Raw genomic sequence first — 23,507 nt, 5'->3', positions numbered from 1 at the left:
AACATGGAAAGCCACAGATCCAATGACAACCCCAAGGGCTGGAAGGACCACATTCATTTCAACTATTTTTCCTTTGCTATGTAGAACATGGCTTCAAAATGTTAACCATAAAAGTGGATTAATAACTGCTCTCTGGTGCTACCTTTAGAAGCTAGTTGGTTTTACCAATTATTGCCCTCAGAATCTCTGGTTTTCTCTAGCGAGTCCAGGCTTAAGGAAGGACATTCTGGTCTAGACAGGGTAGGGCAGTCCAGGGCTGAGTCACTTATACCCACTCTATTCCTGGTTTACGACATGCTGTGGCCGATTCCAAATGTACTCTTTTATCATCCTTCAGAGTATCAGCTCCTTTATCTCAAGATTATGTGCAGGATGCCTACTATTAATTACCCAGATCCCTTCCAGATCTACAATAGAGAATGGTGAAGAAAAGACCGACATTTCTAGGGAGCTGGTGGAAATACTGGTGACTAGAGTTCCAACAACTGGAAAGAATGCTGACTCATGATTTTGGATCCCCTTCAGCCTGTAAAGTAAACATGAAGCAGATAGTTCTCTTCTGAAGTCCCTCCAACCAGCTTCTCCAGGGGCCCCTGGGTTTTTTTAATTCAAAGAAAGAACTTTTCTGCGTTTTTGTATTTTGAAGTCTGGAATCATGCCAAAGATGTAGAAACAGAAGGAACCTTAGAGGTCATCTACACCATGAAATTTTACAGATGAGAAAACTGGGGCCCAGAGTGGTTAGGTGACTTGCACAGGTCAAAGGGTGGCCAGTAAGAGAGACAGGACTTGAATCTATACCCTGACTCCAAATTCAATGCAGTATTTGGACTATGCTCTGCCTTTCACACAACTTCTTGATGTTACAGAGCACTTCCTTCTACTTCTAAATCTAAAATCTCTAGATTTTACTGTCTTCACTGAGGTCTTTTGAAAGCCCTTGCTTTGAAGAAGGGTTTTTCAGGGACCCTGCCATCTTTTCAGATCAGTTTGAACATTAGCTGCTGCCTGATTATATTATACAACCGTATTTTCAATGTCTTCCTGGTGCAGTATATTAATAATTTGCTTCTACAAATTTTTTTCTTGTTCTTCAACTAGTCACCTATGTGTTTTCCCATCTGAGATCATATTCACAGCTGAACAAATTTAAACAGTCATGCTACTGATTCCATATTGGTACTGGGAGTTGTGCCTCAACTTCTAGAAAGCTCCTTTTCACTGGTTTGGCCATGTTACACTACTCAGTGATGATGCTCTCTGACTATGAACTATGGATTTTTTAGGGAACTTTTAAACTTCATCTATGTTCACTGAGTCATTTGGGATCTGGGTGAATACTTACTTGATCCTGGAAAGAAATGGACTTTTAAGACAATGTACAAAGGAAGGAGGAATGGTTAGCATATTCAGGACTTTACATGGAATTGTAAAAAAAAAAAAAAAAAAAATACACATCCAAAATAAACTTTTTTTTGAAAAAGGGGAAAAGAAGTAGTCCGTACCGGGAAAGGCTCCGCCCCCTCCTGGATCACAAACCCTTCGATAACATGCGTCAGGATTTGGGGTTTCACAATGGCCTGTGGTGGTTTATTCTCACCATTCTGGGGGGCAGTGCCAGTGATGCTGGAGGCAGAGTTTCCGTTCCCTGAGGTCATGCCGGGGCTGCTGAGGTCGTTCAGTGCATAAACAATGCCCTTACCTGTCTCTGTAGCAGGGGAAATATGAAGACACAAGAAGGAGGGATCAGAACCAGAGGCCTGGACAGACATGTATATGGGACAAAGTTGAGTCAAAGGGAAATGATGCTGACAAAAATGTGGCTGTTTTTTTTCTAGGGATGAGAGGGCTAGAGACTAGCTTATTCACCTAAGCAGTAGCAGGCACCCTCATCATTTATGCCTACCTAAAAGAGGCGTCAACTATGAAATTCTCCAATAGCTCCTGAAAAATAGCCCTTTGCAGTGGTCCTATATTCAGAACACTTTAACAGGAGTTTATAATCTAGGGCAGTCAATATTAACTTGTACAAATAAGTACAAAAACCATTCTGATCAAAAGGGAACATTTAACCAATTTAAGAGACAAAGGGACAACCCAAACCATAATCTGGCCAAAGTTCCTGCCTAATCCATAGCTTTCCATCTCTCTGCTAAATGCTACTTTCATGAACACTAGATTTCTATGGATTCTCACTCATTCTTTCAATAAACTAGACAAAAACAAAATCCTAGAGAGTTGGAAAGAAACTTAAGGATCATTTAGTCTGGGGGTTCTTGGAGTCCCAAAGAGATGGCTGAAAGAAATCTATCAACTTAGTTGGGGACAAAAAATTACACTTTTATCTTCTTTAACTTCAGGTTTCCTTTGGAATTCTTTGCATTTTATCTTATGCATTTAAAAACACAATTCTGATAAAAAGGTCCATAGGCTTCAACAGACTGCCCAAGGGGTCCAGGGCACAAAAAGATTTAGGAGCTCCCATCTAGTCCAAATCCTGATCAGATGAATCTCATTTAACCTAAACCCAACAAGTGATATATCTCTACTGATCACTTTTCCTCCAAATACTTTTACCTCAACACTTTTCAGTAAACTTTTATCATTTTAAAGACAACCAATTCTACTTCCATATCCACCCCACTTTTAATAATAATAATAATAATAATAATAATAATAATAATACTTGGGAATCATCATTACCTACTATATCCAAGAAACAATAGATTAAAAAACAAATCAAAACAGTTCTTGCCTCTGGGAGCCTATCAAAATTCTAGATTACCATTGACCCAGGCTAGTCTAAATGCCTATGTTGGAAATCGAATAAATGTCAAATACTTATAACCGGGGGTCATTCAAATTATTAAGAAACAAAACTAAATGAAATCAAGTTTAAAAGGTAGTGTAGGACTTTTTACAAAAGCAAAAAAATCTACATTTAAGATACAATAAAGATCTAAATTATTATCATAGAGCAGAAATTCTTAAGTTTCTATTCATGCAGCCGATTCATACAAGATGATATAACAAAATTTAAGGCCTATTTTGACTGACTGCCAATAGTCTCAATACTTTACTGGTAAAGCATTTGGCTGTAACAGAAGCAGCCAGCAATCATCATTTTTATACTACCTATGAGCAAATTCAGGGTTAAGGGAGAATTAGCCAAGGAAAAGGTTTTTGCTGATGAGATTTTTTTCCAAGGTCACATTAATAAATTTACAAAAGTTAGTTTGGATTCATTTAAGAATACAGAAAAATAGCTTTAAAGAGTATAATAATTCCCACTGAAGCATATTTTTCTTTTGATAAAAATTTTTAGTAGAGAATTATTAAGTTATCCAAAAACCCCCTCATATTTTAAGTTTCTCATGCTGATCTTGCTTTTTAAAGCTCTATACTTTGCATATATATTGAAAACTGTTAAAAACTTTAAAATCTGCTGTCATCTAATTATAATAGTCCAAGGAAAAATACTGAGAATATAAAATATGGTTGTAGTTTTTATAACTGCTGTATTTTGGGGATTGTTGTCCAAATAGATCCTTGGCAAAAATATTTCCCAAACTAATTCATGAGTGACTTGAACTGGAAATGGGTCATCTCACAATAACTTTGGAACTTTCTGCTTCATTTAATATGACAGAAAAATACCAAAACAGAAAAAAAATTTTAAAATAAATCTGAAAGAACACCAATGGAGAAAGCATTGCATTTGGGGAGTAAGGACCCAAGTTTGAATATGACCTCCAATTTACTGCATTTGTGACTTTTGGCAAATCACACAGTATATTTCTTTCTCTTTGGACCTCAATTTTCTTATTAGCAAAATGGGGGTGTGGTCTAACTATTAAGGTTTATTTGGAAAACCTTTAAATGTGTAAAAATAAGCAGCAACTTTAAAATAGTGTCTTCTAAAAATGAAAGCTAGATCTATTTCCAAATTGAGTCTTCCTACCTAATGATTTAAATCCTTTTACCCTATTATAAGGACTGACACACTCCTAACATTCTCATTACCCCTGACAGAATTGATCTAGGTTCCAAAACAGCTACTACCTTCCTTAATATGCTTTCCTCTAACCCTTGTTAAGACACTTCTACTCTTGCTGCTCTAATCTCAGATGTAAATCACAGAAATTATTCCTTAAGGACATAAAAGATTGTTAAATCCTAGTCATAATAATAACAGGTAACATTTATATAGCACTTTATTGTATACCTGGCATTATGCTAAGCACTTCACAACTGTTATCTCATAACAGCCCTACGAAATGTTTTTTTTTTTAACTCCCATTTTACAAATGATGAAACCAAGGCAGACAGAAATTAAGAGACTGGTCCAAGGCCAGCTGGCAAGTCATTGAGGCCTGAACTCAGGTCTTCCTGACTCCAGGCCTGATGATGCTCGATTCTTTGTGCCACCAAGCTATCCTAAAAGAGAGCAAATATTAAGAGGAATGATGCCCAACGCCACATTCCCTATGCAGCCCCAATACTGGCCCAAAGTCACAAGATGTGTAGTCTAATCCTAGCTATTTTACTCACTGTATGGCAGTGAGTGGGTCTAAATCTCCTTTTCTAATCAAGAATGGGGAGTCTCGATGGTCTCTCTGATACCTGAGGATGCTAGAACTCGACTAGCTCAGGGGCCGGGGGCTTGCTTTGTTCAACCCTTGATAGAGGTGGAGTTTGGTCCTTGGGAATAAGAACAAAGGATCAGAGAGGCTGAGCAGATGAGGCAACCTCACTACTTTTAAAACACTGAAATAATCACTTTACTCTGAAAAGTGTCACATACATTCTCAATTGAACCTCACAACCTTCTAAGTAATATTTCCATTTTACAGATATAAGGAATAATTCTTAGGGAAAGCACAGATTTGAACCAAGGTTCTAATATACTGTGCAATCTGTCACAATACTGCCATGACATGGCATTATGTGGTCCTATCAAGATATGGAGTTGCTTTTCTGTGTGGTCATCCTAGACGTCAATTACTTACCTGTTCTAAACAAAGATAGTTGGGACTATTTGTGGAATAACCACATACAACCTTGCCCTCTGACAAGCTCAGCATAATGAGATTATATTAATATTTTTTCCAGACCTCTCAATCTGCTCCAAGGACAACTTGTTGTTCTTATATGCTGGTAGAAGACAGAAACAGAAACTCAGACCTCCCTAATGACTTAGGGACTGTTAAGTTAGGGAGCTGTCTTCTGTAGGAATACCTTCAGCTAGATAGATAACTTGCTGTTTAAGCATCTTTGGCCCATTTCCTCCCCTTGCAGTGCTATGTTTCCAATAGAGGGCAATACAGTCTGGAGCTGGAAGTTACAACTGAGGTCCCTTAAGCTAGACACCTCTTCCCTGCATATGTTTACAGTCATTCTGTCCATTAGGAGCCAGTAGGTGTCACTCCCTCCAAGCTCCAAACTGATAATTTATAAACTATACAGCCTATGGGGCTAAGACAAAAGTCTCACTAAAGAAAATCCCACCTTAGAATTTGTGCTGAAGGAGAAATTAATGGCGTTTAGCATGAGACAATTTTAGTGCATAGAGTACTTAACTTGGGAAGCAAAAAACCAAGGTTTAAATCTCTCCCTTGCAGTCATTTTATGGCAAGATATTTAACTCCCCCAAGCTTTGGGGATAGTAATATTGTCACTACCTACCTTGTGGGGTTATTGTGGGGAAAAAAAAACAACTTTGTAAACTCTAAAGTATTATAAAATTAGAACTGTTTGGGTGTGCGGAGAGATACCTGATGGCTGAGACAATGATGATGTTTCCTTCTAATCACCTTACAATGTATTTCAGTACTAACATTTGCTTATGGATGCTTCTGATTGCACCATACCATATTTTCTTTATTTTTTAAAAAAAGCTACTGTGAAAGGTTTTATTCCAGAGAAACTGGGAAGAGGTCCAGATTTCTCATTCTACTCCCCCTCAGAGAATAGAAAGCACCACTCAGAGAGATGCAAAATATCAGCTCAAGGAGAACGTTCTCCCTTGACTTGCTCTATTTCTGGTTCTCACTTTTGTAGGTCATGAGAACAGTTCAATCTTCTGACTTAAAAGGTTTCTTGAAGCCCTTGTTAGGCTAGAGATAGGGGCAAGGTAGATAGTACTATGAACAAAAGATACTATAAGGATGCGTAATGGGGATCATTTGCCTGGAGCTGACTGTTCAAATGATAAAACAAGGTCCCCTATGTAGGACAGAGCTCACTCACAGCTCTTGGCACTGAAGTTATATTTATTGCATCTCAGCTAAGCTAGCTTATTCACATGTGGACAGGAAAAGCGACAGTGAAGTTCACAAGTAACTGTCCTACAGTCTAAGCTTAAATGGGGCACATGCAAAGTGTTGCACATACTGGGGGGGAAAAACCCAGAAAAGAATGGTTAATGCTATGTGCTCAAAAGGAGCAGGGGATTGTCCTATCTACTTCCATGAGCTGAAAGAGCAAAAGGGGTGGCCTAGTAATGGACAGGCATGCAGAAAAAGTAACTGAAATTAATAGTTCTGTTTCTGTCACTAATAGCTTAAAAGTCATCTGGTATGAGACTGATCTTCCTCATCTATAAAAAGGTTTTGCATCTTCTTGCAAAACCACCATTTTAAGATAATTCTCTTTGTCTTTTCAGAAGTGCCCCATGGGCTACTGTCTGGGAACACTAGAAGTTCCTAAACTCAGGCTCACAGATAACAGTTCAAGGATCTGGGAACTGGGACAGGAAAAAAAAAAAGATAATTTTCACTAAACTTTGTAACTGGTCATTTCCTTCCTCTTTAGGAATTTTGTAAAAGCTAAAACATTATTCTGAGAAAGGGCCCCATAAGTCTCACTAGATTGCCAAAAGGATCCAAGACACAAAAATTAAAAATCTGACACTCTTTTGACAGTGTCATTTGTGCTCACGAAGTCTTTATAATCATCTGTGTATTTTCAAATCTCCTGTCTCGTGAGCTCTACTCTTCCAACAAAGAATGCCTTCTAGACACCTCTACTTGGGATATCTCATAGACATCTCAAATTCAATATAGCCCAAATGTAAGGCATTAACTTTTTAACTCACTGTTCATACTTGTTTCTCTTCCAAACTTCCCTATTATTACTGAGGACACATGTCACCCAAATTCATAACCTTGGAATCTTCTTGGCCCTTCACTTGCCATATTCTGTCAGTTGAAACATATTGTCAATGCTGGCCTGCCCACATTCTCCTCTCCCTACTGATACACTACCACTACTATTCAAGTCTTTATAACCTCTCCTTGGGCCTGCTGCAAAGTGTCATCCTTGGTCTGCCCGCATAGACTAGATGGCCTGTGGATTCCTTTCTAGGACATGTGATCTAGTTTAGTCCACACATTTGTCACATTCATTTGGACCTTTCCTAAAGGAAAGATGCAATAATCTCAACTCTCCTGCTTTGAGATGCTTCCATAGCTATTATGTGTGAGATTAAAAAAAATGCAGTTCTGTATTTAAAGCTCTTCCTAATCTGGCACCAGACTCTATTTTCCTTCATGTACTAAATTTCAGTCACACAGACTTACTGCAGTGTCCCATACATGGCATTATATCTCCTGCCTCTTCATCTTTGAATAGGACTGGTCCCCAAGCCTCCAAATGCTCTCACCTACAACAACTGCAATCCCTTTTCTTCAAAGCTAAACCAAGTGCCACTTTATCAGGAAGGAAACCTTTCCTGATCTGCCTCGAGGACTCAGTATAGTGTCACTGAGTTACTCAGTATTTACTTTCTATTTAAATGTCATAATGATCCTCTAAGCAGAGGCCATAGGGCTCGTACTAATTTAGCTCAGTTGTTCCTACTTCTGACCTTTGGGGCAAAGCAGGGTAAATCCACAATTTATTTCATTTAAGAGCCATTCAAATGAATTGCATGGATCCTCTCATTTTTGTTCTTCAGGCTTGAACCTGGGCTCCAATTTCAGCTCTGACACTACCTACCACAGTTCAGAAAAATTTAATGAGTATCACAGGAAACTGTAGCAGTTTCAGGTTGTCTGTCCAATTATCAGGGAAGATGGAGTCTGTAGGGTTAAGGGATAGGACCAAGGTCTGCTACAGATGTGGGGAATAGAATCTTCATATGTAACCATGGTGACTGGGGAAAGGCTCAGGAGAAACAGACAGGATGGGGACCCTGAGGTCTCAATTTTAGAAATAAGGTCTTTTTTAGGCAAAGTAATTAAATATTATAAGACAGAAAAACCAGGGTTTATCATCTAGAAACAGCCTGGGACAGGGGAGAAAGGGATTTGGGGCTTCACTTAGTGAATTGGGTCTAGTGATTCAAAAGAGAGGCTTCAGATGGTGGAGGGGAAGGTGGGGAAAAGATCTGATTTAAGGAACCTCAGCTGAATGTTACTTTTGTGGGCTCCGGATATGAAGAAACAAGATATTCAGAAGTAAAATCCCAAGCTACTGCTCAGTTATTCTGACAGGATGAAGGGATTGAAGTCTCTGTACTTGGAAAGAATACCCTCCACCATTCAAAGATACATTCTAATAAGACAGTTCCTAGTGTGACAAAGATGAGGGGTCACAAAAGAACATCATTTCTCCATAGATGTGAGCTATCATTCACAACTTTGGCAGTGACCAAGTTGATAGCTACTCTAAGTCATCCTATTTGCAGAGTACTTAAAAGATGCCACCATTACCAAGTTATTACTAGAATCTATAGCTGGATGTCAAATAAAGCAAGGCTGACTTGCATTCTCTTTACCCTGAAAGGGAGAGAAATGCTTAATATCTTTAAAGCCCTAAGTAACTTATTCAAACACTACTCAGTTATTTTGAAACCAAAGTGATGCATCCTTTAAAATCAGAATGAGGACTAAACTTTATATACAATAAATCTTAAAAGCCCTGACGATGCTTCTCAGATAAGAGGAACCAGCCAAACTACAGGAGAACTGATGCTCCAGGTTTCAGAGGCCCAAGTGCTGGAGACAAGGGAGAGCTGAGCAGTCAGAGAGTAGCGGCCCCCCTTCTCCCAATTACCATACAGCTGCCTTTCATGCAGCCCCTCAGGGCACAGGGAAAGGGAATGAGAAGCTGCCCATTGGCCTCTTCCCAATGATGAGTGGACCAGCCAAACTGTAAGCAGTGAAGGTTTTCGGGCTTCTGTATGTATCAGAGAGAGGAGAAATCAATGGGGCGAACAGACTCTCTCCATGTGCTGCCCAGAACAAGAAAAGCAATGGAGGGCTTCCAAACAGCTGCAGACTGCTTCCTGCTCACAGCCTCAGCTCTAAAATTGGGGCTTTTACCCCTAACTGGAGTTCCCCACATCTAACTCAGTATAATAACACAAAGTGATAGGCAAAAGCAAATCATCATCATAGCTGCAGAAGACCAGGGAAGTGGTTCACAAAATACCATGACTACCCATGTCTTCCCAAACCTGATCCCACGATACCGACTGATGTTTACAGCAGAGGGCTTCTAGTTCTTAAGATGGAGCCAAGGGTGCTCTGGAGAAATCAAATGCCTCATGTGACAAGGCCCACATTTTTATAACACTTTTTTTTTTTTTTTTTTTTTTTTTTTTTTACCACGAACTATTCTCACAATGGTCTATACTTATCTTCATTTTATAGCTAAGGAAAGTGAGGTTCCCAGGGTAGGTGACTTGTCCCTGAGCCATTTGGATTCAAATCTATTGCCTCTAGATCTGATGATCTTTCCATTACAGTGCCTGGCATACAAGCAAGCCCTTAATAAATGCTCTTTATTGAGCATGCTGGGCTGAGGCCCCATACAAAGGCAGATTGGTCTTTCAGAGGCTGCGCAATGGAGAGAACTGGGCTGTGTACCAGGGAGCCAGAAAAAAAGGCCTCTATCTGGGATCACAGAGCTGCAAGGGGTCACTCACTTTACAGATAAGAACAATAAGGCCCATGATGTTAAGGGATTTGAACCTAAAGTCCTTTGTCTTCAAATCTGACACTTTTCATTGCACAATGCTCCAAGCCTTCCAATTCTGATTTTACTCCTCGTCTTTTCCTTTCTTTCAGGACTCGGGTTGCAGAGTTTCATATTCTGTCTGGCTAATTATAATTCAACTCCCCCCCCCCCACTTCTATAAAGATAAACCAAAGAAAGGTTCAAGTCAAATCTTTCATTCAGCAAATATTTACTGATTGTCTATCCTGTGCCAATTACAAACTTTTAAACCAACTTGGAAGAGGGAACTAAAGCAGTCACAAATTTCTCACTATCCTTATTTATCCCCTAATCTTTGTGCTAGAACACAAGAGACAAATGGATTTTATTTTTTGATTTGACTATCCACCCCTCTTACCTGCAAATCCCCCCAAAAAACAGGTGGGACGGGGACTTTTTATTCTGAGAAGACAAAGGTTGAGAACAAATAAGACTTTTATAAGTAAAATAAAGGGTATGGAAGGTGACCATGGTACTTTTCACTAGGTCTTGAAATTCCAAATAAGCAAGGCTTCAAAAAGTTCAACTAATTTGAAACAGGCAGCTTGTTTCAAATGGCTTACTTTACACAAGCTTGTTTCAAATGGGTTACTTTACACAACATTCAAACTCTGACAACTCATTACTCTTTTAAGGTGATACAATCTGAAAAAAACTTCAAAGGGTTTCCATAATGACAGTACCATCCCAAGAATGCATTTGGGATATACAGATAATATTTGAAGTTGATGTCATGAAAGGGCAGCCATTCTTATCTATAGCACATTTCTTGAAGCAAGGATACTGAGGCAAGATGAATCTGACAAACCAGGATAAAATGGATGCTACTAGTTTAGGATTCAGTGTGCAGTCTCTAGAGTCATGTCTCTGGAAAACACTGGCCTTGCAAATAAGGACTTAATGATAACCTCAGTTCCTTAGAAACATTTCCCTCTCCTCCCTCTTTCCCATAATTGTTTTTTCACAAAGCTCTCAGCCCAACTGCCTCCCCTCTAGGCTACTGGTAGAACACTAATAAGACTAATAGAAAAGAGGTTTTCTGGTGGATGTGCCCCAGAATGGATGAGAAAATGTTTTCCCCAAAATTAAATCTTTAGAAATTTAAAATCCTTTAAATAGCTTTTAAGAAATACACATTAATATTGTCTAAACTTAAAATATGCCAAAAATTAAGAAGGGTGATTGAAATGTCAAATTGTATAGCAAGACGATGGAATTTATCAAAACTTTTTTTTTTTTTTAAAGAAAAATGGCCTGCAAATAGTTCTCAAGAGTTAATTCTATAGTTGAGGATAAATTCTGTAGCTTACTTTCTTGACAATATTTTCAATATACCAGGAACCTTAACAGCTGGGACAAGAGCTGACTCTGGCTCCCACATTCAAAATCATTTCTATTTAAGAAACAGCACAACCAGTAAACTAGTCCAAATCTCTTACCTACCTGGATTCATCTGAGAAAATGAAAGTGTGAATTTAGCTTTTAAAAGTAGAAAATTCTATTTTCTTTCTATTTTTCTTGTGGTGGAGTCTAAATTTATAAATAATTTTTTTTCAAGAAAGCTCATGTTCCTTTACCAGTTTATGAATAAATTGAAAGGGAAAGAATATAGTTTGCTACATAACCCAGTCTTAGATTTTTCATGTTGAGGTCATTAAAAGAATTATCTAAATCTAAAACTAAATAAATATGCTTGATTATACAGTGAATGTTTTATTGTATCCTACTTCTATGGTGATCTGTGTACAATATAACTCTTTATTAACTGGAATAATTTACAATCATGTTAGATAATCAAGTTTACTGTATAAAGTTACTATTAAAGAAAATCCCAAATACCTAAATTATTATAGCTATGTAAAAAAAAAAATCCCTAAAATGTTTTCTAGTTTGGGGTCCACTGACAGTTATATTTTTCTAATGAATTAGTGAAAATATTCCCAAAATACCCATGATTAAACCTGCTGAATTAGTAACAGTTCACTTCCCCAATGACTCCACAAATACCTGCCTCAATTAGTGCTAGCAAACAAATTACCTGAAAGAGTTAGTTTTATGAAGTAACTGTGAAATCAATTTAAAGACCAACCAAAATAGAGTGCTGCTTTAAAACACATGAATTGCCTTAAAGGGTATCTGTCTGAGGTGTGGTAATTATCAAACAAGAATATACTTTTTACAGAAATAAAAATGTTTAAACCTTCCCCAATTGGTCCGATAAAATAAAACTTCAATTAAAAGTCAGGAAAGCAATTTAAAACCAAATCTCCTTTTGTAGAAGCCCTTTTCCTTTAAGTGCTTAATCCTGAACTTTGTAAATAAAGTGTTAAAGGGGATTATTATACCCTGGCACAAGCATAAAGGTTTCTGGGAACACTTGCACATCCCAAAGTTGAGGTGATGGGGATGGCAGTTAGTACTTCCATAGATAGTCTTTCTGTCACTGTGGTGCTAGGATCGGTGGAGTAGTGAATAGGCACAAGAGTAAAGGCTGCAGCAGGGCAGTCACATGGTATTTCCTATACACCACTGGGAAGCCTGTGGTGTCTCTCCAAAATTCTACTGGCAGGGAACCATTCTCTCCTGTTTTCCAGTTGAGAAAACAGGCACAAAACAGATGGAACGTAGGTAAGGTACAAGACACCATTTTAAAGGTTCCCTATTTCTGTTTCCCTACTGCCAATGTTAACACAGGTATTTGTGTGCTAAGTTCTTGAAGAGGCCTTTTGAAGGGGAAAGCCCAGGTCAGCATAGGCATTCTGCAATGGCTTGAACACTTAACATTTTGAAAAATATATTAACTTGCCTACATTTAGACTTATCCAAGGAAGGAATGAAAACAAGGTCATAATCACTGAGCCACACAGCAGTACAGCCAGAATGAGAAGTATCTACTCTCAACCAGAATGAGAACTATCTATTCTCAAGATACCCAGATGTGGGAGCCTAGTGATTGGGAATGCCTTTTATTAGGAGTAGAAGGCAAAGCAGATAGGTGGGTGTGGTCAGTCTGGGTGTGATCCAGTGATTGTGGCTTTCACAGACTTTAGAAGAATGGTCTGCTACATACTCCTAAGGAAGAAAGGCACATTTAAGACAAAAAGAGAATCGTTGTACCATCTTCAAAAACATACAGGATAAATAAAAGACAGTGACATGGGGTTGACCTAAGGCCGGTGAGAACTACAATTCTTTACTGGATTTAGCCTTTTAATTTACCCAATCTCCTTCTGAAAAATATCAGAATCATGGGATTCAAAGGAGCTGAGACATGAAATGATTAAAGCAGGAAAAAGGATGTGGCTTAAGAAAAGTAGACTCTGGGGCTGAGCCAGAGTCAGAAACAGACAAGAGCCATGGGGGAGGGGATGGGAAAAGGAAGAGGAGAGGACTGGAGAAGCTAAATAATTAGAAAGGGAAAATCTGAGTAAACTCAACTTCATTTGAAAAAATGTATTAATGAGAAGAAATGAATTAATTCAAGTGCTTGAATTTAGGAAACAAAATATGCCTTTAACAAGTAGTCTCCAACCAATTATGGTAATGAGGCTTGTGTTAAATTCAATAAATTATATCCACTTTTTAAAAAAAGCTAATGTAGGAAGTGATACCTTGGAAGTCAGCTGTGGAGTGAAGAACTCCCTATTGAAACATAAAGGAACAAATGCCTGAGGTAATCTGAAGCTAAGGGAATCTGTGGGGACAGATGGAAGAGAGGGATGGAGCTTCTTTGCTAGTTAGCAGCAAATAGAAGTGGGAGGAGTAGATAGTATGTCCTGAACAAAAGTATGAAGGGAAACCAGGACCGGAAAGGGAAAGAAAGGTCAGTGAACCAAGAGTTCAGGAAGAGGAGGAGAGAATTGGGGATTCTGAAGCCTCACAAAAATGAACAAAGATGAGGAAGAGATAGAGGAACATCCCAAGAGAAAGAAGAAAGTGGGTCTAGATCTGGATCTACTTACCAGAAAGGCCACCTACCTTCTCAAGATCAAGGTTAGAGAATAAAGTTGTGGCTTTATCCAAGGAATAACTGGAAACAGTTCACTGGCAGGGACTGCCATTAGAGTGCTATACCAGCTAGTATGAGAAGCAGCCTCCCCCAAACAGCCAGTAGGTCTTACTGCATCAACAAGAAGATGCAAATCCGTAGAGGTTAGGGGCCTGTAATTATTCCCTTTTACAGTTAGTGGGCCCTCAACAAACTATCATAACACCATGATATTGCTAAACGAGACTAACTTACAATTCTCTCATCTTTTGAGGTTGGAATTTAGATTTAGAATGAGTCTGCAGTGGAAAATACAAATATTTATCAGCTCGTTCCCAAGAGTTAACATTTCTGAACAACACCGAAAAATCTGGATAGCCTGCTAACTGTAGGTATCTTTGGTGGGGGAAGAGGCAGTTTCTTTTTTTTTTTTTTACTTCTTAACTAAGAAAATAAAAGAGTTCCTACTTTTAGAGCCTAGAATGAGAACAGTGCTGTGGTCAAGTCACTTGTGACTTAAGCACAGTCAAATATGTCTCTAGTGGAACACCTGGAATGAGGGCTAATGGCAGAAGAACATGGATACTTGGAAAAAAGGGATTTTCCTGCTTCACTAGCCTGCCATTTTTATTTTTAATTGAGAAAGCCTGGCAGTACCTGCATTTGACCTGATGGAGAAAAAGAAGAAAATCCCATAGTAAAACTAATGAGATTTTATATTATCCAGTTATGTCCCAGCACCCAAAGGCTGGAAAACGCAAAAGCAGTATGGCCTGGTCCAAGAGACCCTTCCCCCCCAAAAAAAATGCCCGGGATGGGCAAGGAAAAGAACCTGGGGGTACTGAAAGGTCTAGTATTTGGTATGAGAAAGGCAAAAAATCCAGGCAGTTCTTCAGATCCTCGTGGGAAATGGTTAACATCCCAGCATCTAAACACTGCCTGGTGAGGGGGGCTGGGCTCTGAAAACTGAAAGTGAACGTCAGAAACCTCGGCAGGAATCTGAGGGGGGGGGGGGGTCCTTGGAACCAAATGCTGGCTAGGTTAGAAACCACGACCCGGGGGGTCCACTCCCAGCCGCAGCTCCCACTCCTCACAGGCTTTCCATGAGACCTTGGGCCAGTTGTTTCCCTTCCCCAGATTTCAGTTTACCATCTAGGAGGGGCTGAGCACCCTTCTTAAAAATAAAAAACAGACAAAAGATGCCAGAGTGAGGCGGCAGCGGCAGGACCGCAACGGCCTCACAGCCCCCAGAGTTAGGGTTTGTTTCTACAAGTGTCCAAAGCTTCTCCTGGCTGGGGGAGGGGGGCAGAACGCCCCAGAAACGGAACCCCAAGAGCTTAAGCCCCCCAAGTTCACGGCTATCCTCGCCCCCGACCGGCGGCCCCATCCCGGGGAGGGTCGGAGACGCCTCGACCCAGGAAACTAGAGAAGGCTCGCAGCGGAGCTGGCCAAGACCCTCGACTCCCACCCCAGTGTCCCAGGGGAAGAAACTGAGGCGGGAGAAACTCGGGGAGCCCCTGCCAGGCCGCGGCTGCTCTCGGAGACGGGAGAGGCTCCGAGCCCGGGGAGGCGGCGGTGGCCGGGCCGGGCCGGCGGGGAGTAGGCCCGGGCCGGGCGAGGGCGGTGCCCGCGTGTGCCCGGGTCGCAGGGCTTGGGAAGGGGGGAGTGCGGAGCGGGCCCCGCCGAACCTCCCCGGGGGCCGCCCCGCCCGCCCGGCCCGCGCTCCCGCCCCGGGCACTGACCTGTCCGGGGGCCCGGCCGCGCGGGGCCGGGCCGGGCGGGGCCTACGCAGCCCCGGGGCCGGGCGCCGCCTCACGCGGCCGCCGGGAGCCTCCGAGCCGGGGCCCGGGGCCGCCGCGGCGCATCCGACCCTGCGGGCCCGGCGGCGGGAGCGGGGGCAGGTCCGAGCCAGGGGACGACGGGGTCGCGGGTCCGGGTTGAGCGCCGCGCGGGGAGAGGCGGCCAGCGGCGGGCGCACCAGGGCTGCAGCCGCCGCGGAGACAATGCGGAGCGTCCGGGCCCGGCTCCCGCGGCCGCCTCCGCCAGGGGGAGGAGCCGGGGGGAGGAGGGGCGGGGGCGGGGCGGCGGGGGCAGCAGAGAGGGAGGGGCTCGGAGGAGCGGGACGCTGCGGGGGAGGTGGGGAGGGGCTGCGGAGAAGAGCTAGGCTACAGAGGGGGAGGGAGGAGCTACGAGGAGATGGGAGGCAAAAGAGGAGGAACGAAAGATTGGCAAGAGGAGAGGGGAGAGGAGGAGCCAAGTAAGTGGGTGGCAAGAATGCGGAGGAGGAGCCGGAGCTCGGGAGAGAAACGAGGGGAGGGGAGTAAGGAGGTCGCAAGAGAAGCCCAGAAAGGGGGGGGGGGGAGGGAGGGAAAGAAGGGAGCCCTGGCCTCGGGAGGGGCAAAGCCTATCTCGCCCTCCTTTCGGAAAGGCCGACCCCAGAGGCCAGGCCGCTGGAGACCCAGGCCTCCTTCTAAGGGCACGAAAGAGGAGTCTGACGAAGGAGGCGAACGCTGGGTCAGAGGGACGGGGAGGAAGGGAGAAAATCACAGAAAAGCAAGGAAGGGAGCCGAAAGGGGCAGCCTAGAAATGGAGACGCCGGCCAAGGAAGCCTCTGGGAAACGGGCTGCGCCACGTATCGCGGCTGTCACCGGCCGAGTGCCTCGCTCTCCGGCACCCAGAGAGGCTCCTTCGTTTGTAATGCGGGAACCCTTCTCCTTCGCGAGTACCCACTTCTCTCGGGAGGTTTTGGTGAACCGTACAGCACTACTACGGTCACGGGGGCTAGGTGCAAGAGGCTCCCGAGGCCCGGGCCAGCCCCGCGCCCCCCGGAGGAGCGGACCGGGCAGAGCTCGGCCGCTCCTCCTCCGTTTCAGGTCTCTGCTCTGCCGGGAACAGAGTACGGCACGGGCGGTCTCTTAGAGTCCCGGGGGGGAGGGCTGCCCGGGATGCGCAGTCCCGGAGCCCGGGAAGGGGCTCCGGGCCCTGCTCCCCCCCTGCCTTTGCCAGCCCCCGCCCGTTTCCCCAAGCTCGGCCCCAGACACACATAGCCCGATTTCAGACCGAAAGGCCGCGAGCCATCTCCACTTTCGCCATCTGAGCGTCACAGTCCGACACACACACACACCACACCGCCCACCCTTCCTCCTAAGTCTCATAAACAAGGTCCACGTCGAGGGCTCTGAAGCGCCGGCGGGGCTTCCCTGGGGCTTTCACCGCCACCTGGAATCGTTCGCCAGCTGCTCATTTCCACTCATTAAATGCCAGAATTTCAGCCATAACTAAAGCGACCCCATTTTACAGAGAGGAAAGCTGAGGCTCACAAAAGCGACGAGATTTTCCCCAAGCGGCACATAAGCAGCAGATCAAATCCCTGGCTCTTGGCGCTCCCCTACGGGTGCCCGAGTTGTTGGGTTTTCTTCCTAATCCCAATCTCTCCCTCTTCTCTGTTTTTCATTTGCCCGCTTTTGTTCCTTCCTCTCTCCTGGCCTTTCCCTTTCTCCCTCTTCCCCTTTCTGGTGCTGCCCCGTCAGAAGCCCTGAACCTTTGTTCTTCCTCTCCTAATTCCCTCAGGCCTCTGGGACCAGCGAGCTCTCCCTTTCTTTCTCAATCCCTTGATTCCTTTTGCCACCATGATATTAGATAAAGGTCTGAGAGGACAGGGACTTTTTTTTTTTTTTTTTTTTTTTTTGCCTTTGGCATGAGGTAAATAAATGCTTAAAAAGAAGCTCGCTGAGATTGATTCCTCCACCTCCTGCTCTAAGGGCTCCTGGCCCAGCACCCCTGACTGAGATCTTTATGCACTGTCATATTTTTCTCAGGATTTAGGAGACTGCAGACCTTGCTATTTTTCTCACTTTCTGACTGGCTGGGCACTACCATTCTCTGGGCCATTCCCTCCTTCCTTTTTAAAGAGAATGGGTTGGACCAGATGTGCTGGGGCCCCTCCCAGCTCCAACTCCGTAGGATTACTGCTCCTCGGAGCCTAAAGCTAGTTAGTTCATCCTCTCCAACTATGAGCATCCTGAAAAAACAAAACCCGATAGTCCCCTCATAGCTTCTAGTGCTTGCCACATGTTTGCAGAGTTTCTTACGCATAAAATGCTCGGCGTTTTTCATTTTGTGTCGACTTGATTCCAGCAATTCAATTGAACAACTATTATGAGCCTACTATGGACCGGACCCTGTGCAAGGAGTTAAAGGGTTTTAAGAAAAGAGCCCTTGTTCTGAAGGAGCTTACATTGCCGGCAAAATATCTGAAGAGTGAGAGAGAGAGGGGTAGGGTGGGGTGTGTGCGTGCGTATTTGACATCTTTTCTTTTTGCATAGCCTAGATTTCCCTCATAGCCTATGTATACCTTTTCATGCTGCTCCTGGAAAGCCATATTCTCTATAACAAAGAATTTTCAGGCTATATTTCATGACAAAAGATGGATGTGGATTGAACTATAAGCTGGATTCATAGATGATTGAGCCACCATAACTAGAAAGCCGTGATTAGTGGATTGATGGCTGGAAGATGGCTCTCTAAAGGCATGCTATAGGGGCATATCCTTTGCTTTCCCTCATAATTGCATTAGAATAAAGTTAAAAAGAAGACATGCTTAGATTTTCAGATGATAAAGCTGGAAGGAATAGCTAGTACCTTAAATGACAGAGGCAAGGTTTTAGAATATACAAAATAGGGGAGAACCTTCTAGTTTCCTCAGATGGAAAACAGGGATGATAATAGCATCTACTATGCATAGTTTTAAGAGAATCAAATGAGTTAACGTGTAAAGCATTTTACAAACCTCAAAATGCTATTGTAAGTAGTAGCTATACTATTTCTAATAAAGGGAAAAGAAATTTTGACAGGAACATGGTTACAAAATATACTTTGCAAAAGTCCTGCTATGGTACTTTATTGTGGAAGGGACCTCAGAGACCATTTCATCTAATTCCCTGATTTTCCAGATGAGAATTTAAACCTATATCCTCAGGCTCTAGAGCCAGTGCCCAGGAAGGCTTATCCAGCAGAGTTTAGGCTCTGGCAGGTTCTACCAAGCTGGAAAAGCTTCAAGTTCAGTCTTGGTGACAGACTGTTGGCTGTCTGAGGACCAGCCAAACTAAGTGGGGAGAGGCTCATTGTTGGCTGCTAGGTGATGGATATGGGGGCCATAGCAACCAGTGAAACAGCTAAAAATGCCAAAGAGCTCTTGATCCCATGTAGCCCCCCTTCTGCTTCCATAGTCATGATGGCAGAGTGCTAGAAAAGGCAGCAGAGGATGCTAAGAACACTTAGACTGTCTACCAAGATTAATTGAGCTGTTGGTGCTCAATGGGGAAGCTTTGTCCAATGATCAACCAGTTGACACATTGCTTTGGAAACTGAACCACAGCCATCTTGACATTTTCGTTGTAAATGAAACCAGAAAACAAAGAAAATGCAGCCAGCTGAGGGGAAGCTTATACATTCTTTCTGGAGAAATGAGTAAGAGTTTGCAGAGAGATTTCCATTCTGCATTCACAGGTAAGTAGTAGTAGTATTTCAGGGGATCCTTGGCTACCTCATCTTGCAATATTTACAGTGACTGAGTTAAAAAACTACTCTGAAAAAATATGACCCTACATTTTGCAAAGAATGAAATGAAGTTTTCTGGAGAATTTGATAACATAATCCACACTAAACCAAATTTACATTTTGATACTCAGCAACTTTGAGCTAAAGGATTGCAAAATTTATGTTAGAAAAAAAAGTTTGATTGGATCAAGAAACGAAAAAGGCCAGAGATTTACATGCTACTTGGGAACCTCACATCTACATCAGAATATTTTTCTTTCAATAAGAACATTAGAAGGTACTGGCTATAATAAGCACAAAACTTTGGAAATGACTGTCAACAGATAATTGCAAAATAACTGACTGCTAAAATGGTAGTCATTTCAGAACCCTCAATTAGTAGTCAGGTCATTGCTTAGAAAAAAGGCCCAAGAAAAGACAAAAGAACAAAGATGAGAAGACACAGAGTATGACAGAGAAATAGGTCAAGGTAAAAACACTTGATTCTGACTATCATTTGTTAAATGATGTTTTTTGTTGTTGTTGTCATTTTTTCAATCATATTTAAGGTTTTCTTGGCCAAGAAACTGGAGTGGTTTGCCATTTCCTTCCCCAGATCATTTCACAGATGAAGAAGCTGAGGCAGATAAAGTTAAGTGATTTGCCCAAAGTCACACATCTAGTATATGAGGCCAGACTTGAATTCAGGAAGATGAGTGTTCCTGATTTCAGGCCCGGCACACTGTCCACTTCAACACCTAGCTGCCCTAAATGATGTTTTAAACAGTGCAGAAAATGAGTGCCACTTAAGCCAGAAAAGGTTTAAATGAGGAATAGTAGCCAAGTGTAATCTAAAAAATGTTGGACTAATAATATGCTGTTTGACCACAGGCATTTAATTTAATTGCCTACTATGTATAAGGTACCTTGCTAGGCACACAAAGGATACAAAAAGGTGAGGAAACACAAATAAGCAATATGTAAAGTAGAAAAAGGTAAGGACAAATTTGAGAATGAAACGAACACTTTCAGTTAAGAAATAGGAGGGGTATAGCTTCATGGAGGAGCTTACTGGGCCATAAAGAAGGTATGGCTTTTAGATGATCAGCTCTTTGAATGAGTCTGAGTGTATCTTGAATAGGAGCTAAAGGTGGTTAATGAACTGAATGTAGAATTTTGAATAAAAGGAGATAGGAAAAAACTGCATTTGGGAAATGATGCTGGGCTTTAAAAATTCCAAACTGCTCCCTGACACAAATGCCAGCTTTTTAATAACAGTATTCTTCTGGGTTATATATCTCTACAGGGTTATATAATAGAAAAATGAAAATTACAGGAGCCTTATAGGATAAAAGAAAAATACATGATAGGTGAAAGTAGTCTGAAGCATATTACTAATGATGTTTTATACCTGAGAAGTGCTATAAAATCACCAAAAAATGTACTGGGGATGGAAAGCAAATTATTATTAAAAACCTACTACGTGGGGGCAGCTAGATGGTGCAGTGGATAGAGCACTAGCCCTGAAGTCAGGAGGACCTGAGTTCAAATCCAGCCTCTGACACTTAATACTTACTGGCTGTATGACCCTGAGCCAAGTCACTTAACTCCAATTGCCTCAGGGGGGGGAAAAATCTACTATGTGCCAAGGTTTTGTGCTAAATTGACAAAAAAAAGGAAAATGATATGCTAGAGGGGAGGAAAGAAACAAGCCCATTAATAATACCCTGTTGGTAGACAGAGATGTGAATTGGTCCAGCAATTTTGTTTTCACAAAGCTATTAAACTCTATATAACCTTTCAACTAGTGACACAACTACCAGACCTTTATATCTCAAAGAGATCAAAGGGGAAAAGGATCTCTATATAATGTGATGACCGTGTATTTTAAAATCAGCCAGAGTCAGGAATTCAGGTTAAGGGAAAATCCTTGATCTTTATTCTTTGCGGAGGTGAAGGGGGATGGTGATAGGAAGTGAGAGCAGTTGCTACAAACCCAACCAGCAGCCTCTCTATCCCTCTCTCTGCCTCTCTCACTCCACCCACCAAAATTGTCTCTATGTCATTTCCTATACAACACATTAAAACTTGCACAGAGTGGGCGGGGGCCATTCTTTCTCTAAGCATATATTAATAGAGTTGTCGTCCAATTGCTATTTAGCCTCACACTTGGGACCTCAGTGCATCAACTTGAGCTTCAGCCCATTACAATATAAAAGTATTTATAGCAGCTCTTTTTGTGGTGGCAAAAACATTAGAAAATGAGGGGATGCCTATTGGGGGAATGGATGAACAAGTTATGGCAAATAATTGTGATATAATACCATTGTGCTGTAAGAAATGATGAAAAAGATGATTTCAGAAATACCTGAGAAAACTTGTATGAACCGAATGAAAATGAAATGATCAGAAACAGGATAAAAATTTATACATGAACAATAATATTGTAAAGATTGTAAAACTTTGAAAAACTTAACTTTGATCAACACAATTTTAGAAGACTCCAGATGAAATGTTATCTACCTCCAGACAGCTGATGGATTAACAGTATAGACTGAAGCATATTTCCTTCCTTCCCTTTCTCCCTATCCCTTTTTGTTTGGGAGGAATGGATGGAATTCTACAATGGATCATTAAAGAGATGAATGAGGAACATCTAGAAAGGGAAACTGATGCAAAGAGCCAGCATAATAGGGATTAATGAAAAGTCCAAAAAAACTTCACAAGTATAAGATGAGGGATGCATAGGTAGAGAACAATTGCTCTGAAAAAGGCCTTGTAGGTTTCAGTGGATTACAAACTGATTACAAGCCATCACTGTGTTGTGGGAATTAAGGGAAAAAAAAGCTAATGCAATCTTGGGCTATATTGAGCGACGTAGCTTCCAGGAATTGGGAAGTCATAGTCCCACTTTGCCCTCACTGGACCTTATATGTAGTACTGTGTTCAGTTCTGGGCACTGCATTTAAGGAAGGGTTTTGATAAGCTGGAGAATATCCATAGAGATCCACTAGAGAGGATAGTGGAGGATTTGAGTCCTTGACACAGTACAATAAGTTGAAGGAACTAGATATGTTTAGCCTGGAAAAGAGAAGATTTGAAGGAACATAACTGTTCTCTTTAAAAATGTGAAAGGGCTGTCATGTTGTAGAGGGATCAGAGTTATTCCATTTGGCTTGAGAAAACAGAATCTACAATAGACAGAAGTTGCAAAAAAAGCAGATTTATGCTTAATGTCAGGAAAATCTTCCTAACAGAGTTATTCTAAAGTAACATGGACCACCTTTGGAGGTGGTGATTTCCCCCTCCTTATAGATCTTCAAGCAGAAATAAAAAACCAATTTTTGGACATATCCTGGATTTCTTTGGAGTATAGGCTGGATGCTGTGATCTCTTCCAACTTGCAAATTTTATATTCTTTAAGACAATGTCAAGGATATTTGGTAACACAAAAGCCTTTTTTTTTTTTTTTTTGGTAACACAAAAGCAGATAGACCAGCCAGATGTACAAATAAAGGATAACAGATTGTCAGCATATGTGCTCTTCTGTACCCACAAATATGAAAAGAACTAGAAGAGTCTTACAGTATGCTGGCCAGATTCTCTCTGGAGAATTTTCAAAAGAAGAAGATGAAAAGGTGAGGGCAGACTACAGTGTGAGGAATGCCTACATAGGTGAGGTCATGGAGCTACAGAAAGACTGAACTGTATTTAGGTTAAAAAGAAAATAAATTATGCAGATATAGAGTCACATAATTATAGAATTTTAGAGTTGGAAGGGTCCAGCCTTTGTGTGAAGTCCTCCAATAAGGGTCAATCCACCAATAAAGAGGCAGTTTTATTCACTTTCAGATAGTTCTAATTGCTAGGAAATTTCCTTTAAATTAAACAGAAATTTAGAGATATAGTTAAGATGGCAGATTAGAAGGAACCAGTACATTCTAGCTCCATTAACTATTTCCACTAGTCAGACAAGACA

At 41.8% G+C, this 23,507-nt stretch overlaps 1 protein-coding gene across 6 annotated transcripts in view; it reads right to left on the bottom strand.

The window, feature by feature from the left end:
* The window catches only part of PHC2 (polyhomeotic homolog 2), a 145,834-nt gene that overhangs the window by 5,325 nt on the left and 117,002 nt on the right, over positions 1-23,507 (bottom strand). For 5 of the 6 annotated variants that reach the window (XM_031962370.1, XM_031962369.1, XM_031962368.1 and 2 more), the window contains one exon: positions 1,506-1,708. In XM_031962370.1, coding sequence (XP_031818230.1) covers positions 1,506-1,708 — 203 coding nt within the window. Of the gene's footprint in view, positions 1-1,505; positions 1,709-15,732; positions 15,783-23,507 lie in introns of those variants that run through there. The other variant, XM_031962373.1, reaches the window with a different exon arrangement.

Source organism: Sarcophilus harrisii, chromosome 3 (assembly GCF_902635505.1).
Source record: "Sarcophilus harrisii chromosome 3, mSarHar1.11, whole genome shotgun sequence".
Taxonomy (NCBI): domain Eukaryota; kingdom Metazoa; phylum Chordata; class Mammalia; order Dasyuromorphia; family Dasyuridae; genus Sarcophilus; species Sarcophilus harrisii.
Note: the sequence above shows the minus strand (reverse complement) of the source record. Positions and strands in the feature narration are given on the sequence as shown.